Source organism: Hemiscyllium ocellatum, chromosome 12 (genome assembly GCF_020745735.1).
Source record: "Hemiscyllium ocellatum isolate sHemOce1 chromosome 12, sHemOce1.pat.X.cur, whole genome shotgun sequence".
In the NCBI taxonomy this organism is placed as follows: domain Eukaryota; kingdom Metazoa; phylum Chordata; class Chondrichthyes; order Orectolobiformes; family Hemiscylliidae; genus Hemiscyllium; species Hemiscyllium ocellatum.
This window is the reverse complement of record NC_083412.1, coordinates 57,748,634-57,761,141: the sequence shown is the minus strand read 5'-3', so window position 1 is coordinate 57,761,141 and position 12,508 is coordinate 57,748,634. Positions and strand designations below refer to the sequence as shown.

Genomic DNA, 12,508 nt, shown 5'->3' with positions numbered 1-12,508 from the left:
CTAAGATTAGATTGATACAGTTACAGATACGTAAAGCTATCCAGAGATAGATAGATAGATAGATAGATAGATAGATAGATAGATAGATAGATAGATATAAAGGACTAAATGGATGCTGGGGTAGTATCATACTTTAAAATTAAGATTTGAATGCAGAAGAAATAGTTTAAATAAAACAGTGGGCGAAGAAGATGGAAACATCGGGAAATGTAGCCTTAACTGGTATTACACAGTGTACACACAAGAGTGTGAGTAAATAGTGTTTATTTTGAGATGTTGAGTTGATAAACACTGGTATTTTTAGTGGAAACTCTGACGTTTAATGATATGTTTCTGTATTTCCCTGAATGTTTGTTTCCGTTTCAAAGTGAATGCATGAGATTTTATTATTATTTGGGTAACTTCATATTTGGTATTTTTCGTTTATTGTCTGGACAGCTTGGTCTGTTTTGTAGTTCAGTGCATTTCTAATTTAAAGGCTTCTTATACGCTGCTCGACTTTGAACATTATTCGCTGGAGCTATAGTCACTTTGTTGTTAGTATTGGATTTACTTCCATCCCTTTCTGCTTTGGGGATATTTACTCTGATAAAATATCAAGCCGTTTTCCCTCCTCTCTTGCATCTTCAGGTGTATCCCATTGCAGTTCGGGTGGTGTTGTCCAGGATGTTGAACTCGGATCAGACTGAACTGGACCTGAATCCCAGCTCCTCGGAAAGCGAGTCCGTGCTGTCCGATGCCAGGGGAGGCTGCGTGCGGGACAAACCAGATGAGGCCGAGGGCAAGCGGGGAGTCCAGCAGACACTGAGCCGGGAGGAGAAGCGCCGGCGGCGGCGAGCCACCGCCAAGTACCGCACGGCTCACGCAACCCGGGAGCGCATCAGGGTGGAGGCCTTTAATGTGGCGTTCGCAGAACTTCGCAAACTGCTGCCAACTCTGCCTCCTGATAAAAAGCTCTCCAAGATTGAGATCCTCCGCCTGGCCATCTGCTACATCTCCTACCTGAACCATGTCCTTGATGTCTAGGCAGTGAGTGGGGGAGACAGACAGACAGACAGAGAAACAGTGGAGATCAGAATGGGAAAAGTAAAGTTTGTGGATTTAAAACTGGAAATTTAAAAAAAAAAGTTTGAGGAGGTTGTCAAGTGCCACCGTTTCCAAAACAAATGGAACTTAAAAATCTATTTGTGACCTTAAAGTGTGTTAGTGGGTGCGGTATATTTATATTTAATTTTATTTTTTATAAATGTGTGTATTGATAATTAGTATATTTCTATATTATTTTATTTATTTTTTATATAAATGTTTGTCAGTTTTTTTTGTGCCACCTGTTCTCAGTTCAGTGTTTACACCTTCTGTTGGAGAGCTGTGAGCTGTTAATTCTGTCCTTCTTTCTCGACGTGCTAGGTTGCTGTTTTGAGAGCAGTGATGTTTTTGCCTCTTGTATCGCACTTGTTTCTGAAGGTAGACGCTTTTCTGTTTGTCTTTTTTCCACCCCCGCCACCCCTCCCCTCCCCACCTTCAATATTTGGTGCAATGAGTTTTGTTGTTTCTAGAAGAGTCGAGCACTCGCACTTGATGCTTTAATTTTATTTAAATGTTTTAAGGTCCGTGGCGGTTGCTGTTGTATAAACATGTTTATTTATTTTAATTTTGTTTGGTAGAATGTGTCGCAGTTATGAACACGGTTAAACAAAAGGAGAAGGATTTCCAGATTGTGCAGCAACTCCTAGGAGTTTTTTTTTCATGCTTTAGTCTGTCCTTCAAAACATTTAAGATAATCTGGGCGAATCATCTCCAATCGAATTGAACCAAAAACTGAATTTCTATTAATTGTCCCACCCCCCCAACCCTCCCCCATCCCCCGGTCTCTGCTTAGCACCCCTGAAGTGCGCGGATTTTGTAAAAAACAAAAAACAAACAAAAAAATGGACATATCAAACTGACATCCAAAGAATCTCGTCTTTTTCAGGGTTTCTAAATGTGTTTTTTGCCTAGTTCAGAATATTTTGTGGTTGAAACACCGAGCTGGTTTATATAAGGTAGTTTTCATATCTATTCCTGAATGGTGCCATTTGGCAATAAAAAAAATGAAAAGTACCGTCTTGTCTTTTTATTCCCAAATCAGAAAGATACACATCTTTGCCTTACATTAATCAGCGAATTTAACATGCTGCCAATACAACAGTTACCACTAAAAGGGTGAAATTCAAATTGACGTTGCGAGGGAGGCTTCAAAGAGTTAAAGAAATCTACCAGTTGGATCTCGCCTTGAACGCAACACCAAGATTTCAAAGTTGCTGTGAGTACGGGCGGTCTGTGGAGGACAGTGTGCCTGTTTATTACTTGATGTGGCAAGGGGGTGAGATTTTTAAAATGATGTCACATGTCCCCAGGGAGAAACCAGTGAGTGTGATTGTCTTGATGTGCGCGTTAGGGAAACGAAGTTAAAAATTACATAGAGGTTAAAAACAATGACTGTAGGTGCTGGAAACCAGATTCTGGATCAGTGGTGCTGGAAGAGTACAGCAGTCCAGGCAGCATCCAAGGAGCAGCGAAATCGACATTTCGGGCAAAATCCAGAGTTAAAAATTACTTACCAGGTTATAGTCCAACTGACTCTCACCTAGTGTTGTGTGATTTTTAACTTTGTCCACCCCAGTCCAACGCCGGCTCCTCCATATTAGGGAAACGAAGAGAGACGTCCCTATCCTAAACGTGTGCTTTATTTTTCGAGGCGATTAGTATTCTTTGTTCAGTCCGCTTTCTGTAAGAGCTCGTGATAAAACAAAAGGCCACAAAGATGACACGCTTTACAACATTGTAATTGTACCTCCCCACGCTACCACGCTGTTGTTCTGGGGCCTGTGATCAAAGCTACCTGTCAGTAAGCTTTCTGGAAAGATACTTTCCGAATAGACCAACGATTGAGGCGTCAATGGCAATTTTGTAAAGATGAGGAGCAACATCAATGTTCCCGGATAGAATAAGCTGAAGTTATCACTCAAATAAAAGCAAAATGCTGCGGATGCTGGAAATCTGAAACAGAGTGCTGGAGGAACTCAACAGGTCTGGCAGCATCTGTGGAGACAGCATCAGAGCGGATGCTTCGAGCCCTGCGTGATTTCTTGGGGAGAAATTCTGATAAAAGAATTTCGCCAGCACTCTCTGTGCCTGAAGCAGAATTTGTGCCTTGTTTTAGGGTTTACTTGTGTTTTCCAACAACACGCTTGAACTACCTAGGCCACTACATAGCACTGACCATTGGACATCAACAGAAACGGTCAGGGTATAAATGCTTCACGAGTGTCCAAAACTTTAAAATTAGGAAAGACCTTTCAACACCATTCATTCACAGGCCAATCATAAATTTATTTCACAATAACCCAAATTAAACTCATTCAACAAATGTTTCTGCAAGCACTGGAAATTTCCATGGTGTAGCTACCAAGAGCCCTGGATTCCACACAGCATTTGATAACCAAGCCGATTGGTAGCTAATTTAGCTACCCAACAACTTGTTAAAGCAGTTGCATGTCGTCCAAAGCACTTTACAACTAATTAAGCACTTCAGAAATATTGTAATGTTGGTAACCATAGTGACATGAGGAGGGAGTAAGTTCAGTGGGCAAGTTCTGAGAAAATAGGTTTAACTCCCATGGCAGATGGTGAATTTTTAATCCAACAAATATCTGGAATAATGCTGATTATGTAACAATTCTCATTTGTGGTTGGTTGATGGGAAAGGTAGTGAGGAACACACTAATGCTTTTTAGGGAAGGAAATCTGCCTTTCTTACCGCATCTGGCCTACTTGTAATTCCAAACCCACTGCAATATGGTCTCTGGGCAATTTGGGATAGGAAATAATTACCAGCCTAGCCAGCAATACACAGTTCAAATGCATTAAAATGTGACACGTACATTGAAATGACCATCTGTTTTCAGCAAATGTCTGTTGTGGGATAGTTACTGGGTGTGTCACTGGGAAGGACTCTACTTCAAATAGCACCACAGATCTTCTATGTCCTTCAAATAGGACATCCAAACTCATGATGCAACATTTCAGAGCATGTTTCTGCATTCAACAGTACAGCACTTCCTTAATACTTCACTTGCATACGAGTCCAGATTGTAGACTGAAGTCTCTTAAGATGAAACTTGATTCCACAACTTTGCCCTTCTGAGGCAATAATGCTAGTCACTGAGTGAAGGAAATGTTTCAGATCTTTTGATGCAGAATACAATGAAACCTATGAAAAGTTAGATTTCATCTCATTCAACCAAGAGGAGCATCATAATTGAACCACAAATAATTTTTGAAAATGCTTTAATATTAGAAGGTTAAGAATCTAAATAGTGGAGCATGATTCTGCTGCCATAATGAAAACTACTTCATCAGTTCATTAAAATAAAATATTTTATAACCATTTATAACCAGTTACTACTACTGAATGCCGAAATATCAGTCTATATGTTATTAGTGAATATGTTACTAGTGTGTGTCCATCCAAAATGTCTGTGAGGGAATGAATCAATATCAAGACAATCCATATTATTTGACATATTCAAAGGCTTCCAATACATTTGTTATTTATTGGAGTGTAATACTTACTGATTTAAAAATTTTCCAATTTTCCTGGTCAGAATCGTACTTTTCTTATCGCATCTGCCCATCATGTCTAAACTGCAAATGCTAACCTTATTATTTACACTTGTTTCTAATTGATCTATCTCCCCTACACAACACTCTGGGCCTTGTCCTTTCAGATGCTTATTGGCATTTACAGTTAAATGACTTCCTTTATTCATTCAGCCTCCTGCCTGACCTGAGCTACAGCTCTCATTTGTTCTATCACCAGCTGGTTAATGTCCATAGATATATTCTACCATGTCACCACTGACCTGACATTTATCTAATCCAAGAATCAGTTCCTTGCTGTTCTTTCCCAGCCATTCCATCCATACTACTGTTGCCGAGATTCCAGAAACTCCTTCTTTGTTTAGGTTTTTAGTGATCTTGCTGTAGCTAACTTCCCTGCTACTCCTCCTTTAGAATCATAGAATCCCCACGACGTAGAAACAGGCCATTTAGCCCATCAGGTCCACACTGACCTTCTAATGAGCATCCCACCTAGTCCCTACCTTATCCCTGTAACCCTGCATTTCCTATGGCTAATCCACCTAGGCTGCATATCCCTGGACACTGGGCAATTTAGCATGGCCTATAGCTCTCAACTGTGCTCTGTAAATCAATAAGATCTTTGCTGATCTCCAATATCAACATTACTGTTCTCCTCTCTCCTCATATTCCTTGATTCAGTGAAAGTTAAAAATCTCAGTCTCAATTATCAGAAATAAAGTCTCATATATAAAGGTAAAAATCACACAACACCAGGTTATAGTCCAGCAGGTTTATTTGGAAGTACTAGAAGTACTAATTTATGGAATACTGCTCCTTTGCTCTGAAAACAAATACTTCTAAATAAACCTGTTCGACTGTAACCTGGTATTGTGTGATTTTTAACTTTGTCCGCCCCAATCCAACACCAGACCCTCCTCATCATGCATTTAAAGAAGCACTTTTTGTTTTGGCTGCAGGATCTCTCAGAACACTTGAAAGCCAGTTACATACTTTTACAATTGTAATCAAAGTAGCAATATAGGAGATGAAGCACCCAAGCTGCACACAACAAACTCATACAAACAGCAATATGGTAATAACCAGATAAATTGCAATATTGATTCATGACAAATATTGGCCAGGATATGGCCAGGATTAAACACAACATCTGAAAGTCAGCCCCTCAACAGACTAGTTTACCTCTAGTGCTGTGCTGGATTGTCGGTCCTGATTTCTATGTCCAATTCTTGAAATGAAATTTGGACTGGGAACTTTATGACTCAGGCAAAAGTTCTTCCAACTGATCTTGATCTAACAAAATATACTTAACCAAAGAACACTCAAAGCCTCTACAGTAGAAGGTTCCAAATATTCTTCACCCTATGAGTAAAGAAATTTCTCCTCTTCTCAATCCTAAAATATTGCCCCCTTATTCTAAGGCTTTCCTCTTATCTTCTAGATTATTCAGAAGGTTAAAAAAATAGTAAAAGTGACAAATGGTCTGACTTATGTTGAATTTTTCAAATGGTGATCTAGTATAATCAATATCTTCATTTCCAAGCTTTCATATTGTTTCCTTTCTCTTTATACCATCTGGGTTCCAAGTCACAGTAAATAATCTCAGTGTCTAATTTGTCAAGCCACTTCTAAGTTTTGTGCTTCAGTGACACCATCTCATTTTTTAAATATATTCCATAGAACCATAAGATATATGAACGGAATTAGACGATTTGGCCCCTCTGCTCCACCATTCAATTATGGATGATACATTTTTCAAACCCATTCTCCTGACTTCTCCCCATAACTCTGGATCCTCTTACTAATCAAGAACAAATTTAGCTCTGTCTTAAAACACACTCAATGACTTGGCCTCCACAGCTCTCTATATCAATGAATTCCACAGATTCACCACGCTGTAGCTGAAGAAACTCCTCCTCACTCAGTTTGAAAGGTTCATGCTTTCACTCTGAGGCTGTTCCCTCAGGTCATAATTTTTTCTAACAGTGACCCTCAGGTCATAATCTTTCTCCATATCTGCTCTATACAGGCCTCTTAGCAATCTGTAAGTTTCAGTGGAAGTTTCCTCCCACTTCCTTCTGAACTGCACTGAGTCCAAGCCCAAAGTCTTCAATTGCTCCACATGTGACAAGCCCTCCATTTCTGGGATCATTCTTGTAAACCTCCTATGGATCCCCTCTAACACCAGCACATCCTTCCTTAGACACAGTGCCCATAACTGATCATGATATTTCAAATGCATTCTGACCAGATCCTTATATAGCCTCAGCAGTACATCTCAGCTCTTTTATTCTAGCCCTCTTAAAATGTATACTAACATTGTATCTGCCTTTCTAATTGCCAGCTGAACCTGCATGTTTACTTTCAGACAATCTTGAGCAAGCATTCCCAAGTCCCTTTGCGATTCAAATTTCCAAAGCCTTTCCCCGTTTAGAGAATAGTCTATGCCTCTATTCTTTCTACCAAAATGTATAACATCACACTTTGTATTTAACCCCATATTAAATTCCATCTGCCACTTCTTTACCCACTCTCCTAACTGGTCCAGGTACTTCTCCAGCCTTGCCATTTCCTCAACACAATCTGTCCCTCCACCTATCTCTGTATCATTTGTAAACTGTAGTGATGGGACCGTGGGCAGATGGATCTCAGTAACTATGAGATTCTTGATTGGGATTTTTAACCTGGGCCAATCAGGAAGCCTTGGCTGACAGACATAAACAGGAGATTCAGAAGGGCTCCTTAGTCTAGAAACTGGCTTTGAGCTGGTTGGTCAGATCCTACATACTGTGCACATGTAAATAAAAGCGACAGGATACCAGCTTCTGTGCAGTTATTTCACAAACTTAGCAACAATACCCTCAGTTCCTCTATTCAGATTGTTAATACATAATGTGAACAGTTGTGGTGCCAACACTGACCCCTGCAGAACTCCACCTGCTGCCTTCATGAAAAAGACCTCTTTATCCTAACTCTCTGCTTCTGCCAGTCAGCCAATATCTGTCTATGTCAGTCCATTGCCCTTATTCAAAAACATTCAATGTGGCACCTTCTGAAAATCCAGATAAATCATGTCCACTGGCTCTTCTTTGCTAGCTTGCTTATTATCTCTTCAAAGAATTCTATCAGATTTGTCAGGCAAAAATTCTCCTTGATGTAGCCATGCTGACCCAGGATTTCTGATCCTAATGAAGGGCTTATATCCAAAATGTTGATTCTCCTGCTCCTCAGATGCTGCCTGACCTGCTGTGCTATTCCAATACCACAGCCTCAACTCTGATCTCCAGCATCTGCAGTCCTCACTTTCTCCTCCATGCTGACCCAGCCTATTTTACGAAGCACTCCGCGAGAGTACTTCCAGAGAGTATAGGCTCAACTTTTCATCACAATATAAACTTCTCATCCCAGAAATGAATCTAGAACGCCTTCATTGTACTAATGTAAGCATATCCTTCCTTAGATGGACGAGTTGGACCAAAGGGTCTGTTTCTGTGCTGTACATCTCTATGACTCTATGACTCTAAGGTGACCAAACCTACGCACAGTACTAAAGCAGTGGCTTTATCATATCCCTGAACAATTTTAGCAAGACTTCATAATTGCTATACTTCAATCCCTTTGTAATATGGGCCATATACCTTTAATCTTCCTAGAAACTGCCTGCATGCTCTATGTTTCTGACACAAATACATCCATGTTCCTCTGAGCATTAATATTTAAAACTTTTGTGGCTTTTAAAAATATTCTGCTGTTGTTTTCTGATTACCGAAACATGTGACCTCTCATTTTCTTACATTATACTGCACCTGCCACCTTGATGGCCATAAATTGCTCCTGTCTACATCCTTGCCTCTTCTTCACAGCTTCTTTTCCCAAGTTTCTCTGAACACCAACATTAACAAATTTAACACCTCTTAAAAATATTCTGCTCATCTATTCTTACTACCTTACACTTCGCAGGTAATACTCCATCTGCCAAGTTCTTGCCCATTCATGTTATGTCTGTACAACCAGAACTGGGATATATTTGTCACGGTTTCACTGTCCAAGTTGTCAGTACGGATTGTAAATAGTTGAGGCCACACTGATCTTTATGGCACTCAACTGGTTACAACTTGTACTGGCAACACAGCTACGTTTAAACTAAGTAGCGGGGGGGGGGGGGGGGGGGGGGGGAGACAAACTGGATGTTTAAGAAGGAGATTGAAGGGAAAGTTAGAACAAGGGAAGTCAAGAAAGACAACTGTATCGATGAAGCAGAAAACTCAAAAAGAGATCATGCTGTAAGGTTGAATGAAATAGGAGTTGATGGGAAGGGTGAGGGCAGTAACAAATTAAAAATACTATATATGAAAGCACGAAGTATTACAAATAAGATGGATGAGCTTGAGGCTCTTTTGGAAATTGGCAGATACAATATTGTGGGGATAACTGAGACGTGGCTTCAAGTGGACAGGGCCTGGGAAATGAATATTCAAGGCTACATGTGCTAATCGTAAGGACAGACTGACGGGCAGAGGGGGTGGTGGGGGCCATGTTGGTAAGGGATGATATTCAGTCCATGGCACGGAGGGACCTAGAATCAGGGGATGTAGAGTCAGTATGGATAGAGCTAAGAAATTCTAAGGGCAAAAAGACCCTCTTGGGAGTTATCTACAGGAATTGGCGTTAGAGAGACTGTTAAGTCTGAACTTGATAAGTCCCCGGGGCCTGATGGTCTACATCCCAGGGTACTGAAGGAGGTGGCTCGAGAAATCGTGGATACGTTGGTGATTATTTTCCAGAGTTCGATAGATTCGGGATCAGTTCCTGCAGATTGGAAGGTGGCTAATGTTGTACCACTTTTGAAGAAAGGTGGGAGAGAGAAAGCAGGAAATTATAGACCAGTTAGTCTGACCTCAGTGGTGGGAAAGATGCTGGAGTCTATTATAAAGAATGAAATTATGACACATGTGGATAGTAGTAACAGGATAGGTCAGAGTCAGCATGGATTTATGAAGGGGAAATCATGTTGAATGAATCTTCTGGAATTTGTTTGAGGATGTAACTCTGAAGATGGACGAGGGAGATCCAGTAGATGTAGTGTACCTGGACTTTCAGAAAGCTTTTGATAAAGTCCCACATAGGAGGTTAGTGAGCAAAATTAGGACGCATGGTTTTGGGGGCAAAGTACTAACTTAGATTGAAAGTTGGTTGGCTGACAGAAAACAAAGAGTAGTGATAAATGGTTCAATTTCGGAATGGCAGGCAGTGACCAGTGGGGTACCGCAGGGATCAGTGCTGGGACCGCAGCTTTTTACAATATATATCAATGATATAGAAGATGGCATTAGTAATAACATTAACAAATTTGCTGATGATACAAAGCTGGGTGGCTGGGTGAAATGTGAGGGGGAACAGGTTAGGTGAGTGGTTAGATGCATGGCAGATGCAGTTTAATGTGGATAAATGTATGGTTATCCACTTTCGTGGCAAGAACAAGAAGGCAGATTACTACCTAAATGGAATCAATTTAGGTAAAGGCGCAGTACAAAGAGATCTGGGTGTTCTTGTACACCACTCAATGAAGGTAAACATGCAGGTACAGCAGGTAGTGAAGAAGGCTAATAGCATGCTGGCCTTCATAACAAGAGGGATTGAGTATAGAAGCAAGGAGGTGTTTCTGCAGCTGTACAGGGCCCTGGTGAGACCACATCTGGAGTATTGTGTACAGTTCTGGTCTCCAAATTTGAGGAAGGACATTCTGGCTATTGATGGAGTGCAGTGTAGGTTCATGAGGTCAATTCCTGGAATGGCGGGACTACCTTAAGTTGAAAGACTGGATCGACTGGGCTTGTATACCCTTGAGTTTAGAAGACTGAGAGGGGATCTGATTGAGACATATAAATTATTAAATGATTGGACACTCTGGAGGCAGGAAACATGTTTCTGCTGATGGGTGAGTGCCGAACCAGAGGACACAGCTTAAAAATACGGGGTAGACCACTTAGGACAGAGATGAGGAGAAACTTCTTCACCCAGAGAGTGGTGGCTGTGTGGAATGCTCTGCCCCAGAGGGCAGTGGAGGCCCTGTCTCTGGATTCATGTAAGAAGGAGTTGGATAGAGCTCTCAAGGATAGTGGAATCAAGGGTTATGGAGATAAGGCAGGAACAAGATACTGATTAAGGATGATCAGCCATAATCATATTGAATGGTGGTGCAGGCTCAAAGGGCAGAATGGCCTACTCCTGCACCTATTGTCTCTTGTCTATTTGAAAATATTCTATTTTTAACCTTAATCTCTGCTTCCTACCCAGTAACCAATCCTCAATGCATAATTTCATAAATAGTAATGTGGTAGTGAAAAATTTGAATTTGCTGAAAAAAGGTACATTTCAGCAAAGCTCTTTGTTGTGTACTCATCAGGACATTGCACAAGAATTCATGGGATAAGCCAATATTTACAATGTATGAGAGGAGAGGGATGATTGGTTGGCAAGCAGACTGTCAGTGACATTGTGTTGTGAGTTTTGCAACAGGGGGTTGGGTACAGTCAGTACCTTGCTTGTTGCAAACAGCTGAAAGGTTATGCTAAAACATTGATACAAATCCACAGTCTTTGGGACACCAGTACTGAAATTCAGATCCATATTATACATATGTAGGCAAGGCTTGACAACAGCGTCCTGTTAGCAGTGAACACAGCTCTTGTTAATATTGCATACTAGGAGCATAAAGAAGCTACCTTCACTTGTTGATCAAACGTCTGAGATATCTTTAATCTGAGATAGACAGGACACTTTTTCCCTTGAATTTGTGTTTTTGCAATATGTCCTGATGAGTACAAGATGAAAAGCTTTGATTAAATGTGTCTTTTTGCAGCAATACCCACACTAATATATTGTTCTTGATTCCATCAGTCCTCAATTTGGATATTGACCTTCTGTGATCAACCTTGCTAAATGTCATATAGAAATCCAAAAATACTACATATATTGTTTCCCCTCTATTGACTCCACCACTATTAACATCCTTAAAAACAACCATCCATTTTCAAACTTAGACATTTGAAATCGCACCACCACTAGTATTGTTAGATCCTGCAGCCTGATGCAATTAGACACAGCAATGTTCTATGCGAGTGTGAGGACTGCAGATACTGGAAATTAGAGACTAGAGTGTGGTCCTGGAAAAGCACAGCAGGTCAGACAGCATCCGAGGAGCAGGAAAATTGATATTTCAGGCAAAAGTCCTTCATCAGGAATGATGAAGGGCTTTTGCCTGAAACATCAATTTTCCTGCTCCTCGGATGCTGCCTGACCTGCTGTGCTTTCCAGCACCACACTCTTGACTCAGCAATGTTCTGTGGCTCATCCCCCAGTCCTTAAAAACCCTTAAAAGCCACTTCAAATAAACCTGTCCTTTGGGCCCATCTCCCTTTATCAAGATCCCAGGATCAACATCTTGCCACTCTGACCTCATGGAGTTCCCCTCACATGATTCTTCTACTTCCTGGTCTATCTATAAGTTCTCTAGACTTCAAGACCCCTCAAAGTTTAAACAGCCCAGAAAAACACATTCAACCGTTTCTACACTCCCCACTAAAACCTGGAGGATCTTAATTCCCCATATGGGCCTGATCTCTTGAACCAGCCACACATTAATGCCAAATGTAGGGTAGACATGCCTAGCTCCCCCTCAACTTCAACTTCCTTTGATGTCATTGAAATGGAGAATTCTTCATTTTTGATATGAGTCAGCTGTGACTCAGTGACAGCATTTGCTTCTGAATCAGAACATAGCTCGTCCAAGTTTCACTCAAGGTTTACACTCCAGCCTAATTTTAAAGGACTCCTACATAATTGGAGGCACCTACATCTTTCAGAT

The 12,508-nt window shown here is 40.9% G+C and overlaps 1 protein-coding gene across 1 annotated transcript; it reads left to right on the top strand.

Annotated features, from left to right (window-relative positions):
* Positions 1-666: 666 nt before the first annotated feature.
* nhlh2 (nescient helix loop helix 2) lies at positions 667-1,144 on the top strand. Its single transcript, XM_060833066.1, has one exon. It carries the CDS (start codon positions 667-669, stop codon positions 1,024-1,026), a length of 360 nt encoding a protein of 119 aa, XP_060689049.1. The 3' UTR covers positions 1,027-1,144.
* Positions 1,145-12,508: the final 11,364 nt, after the last annotated feature.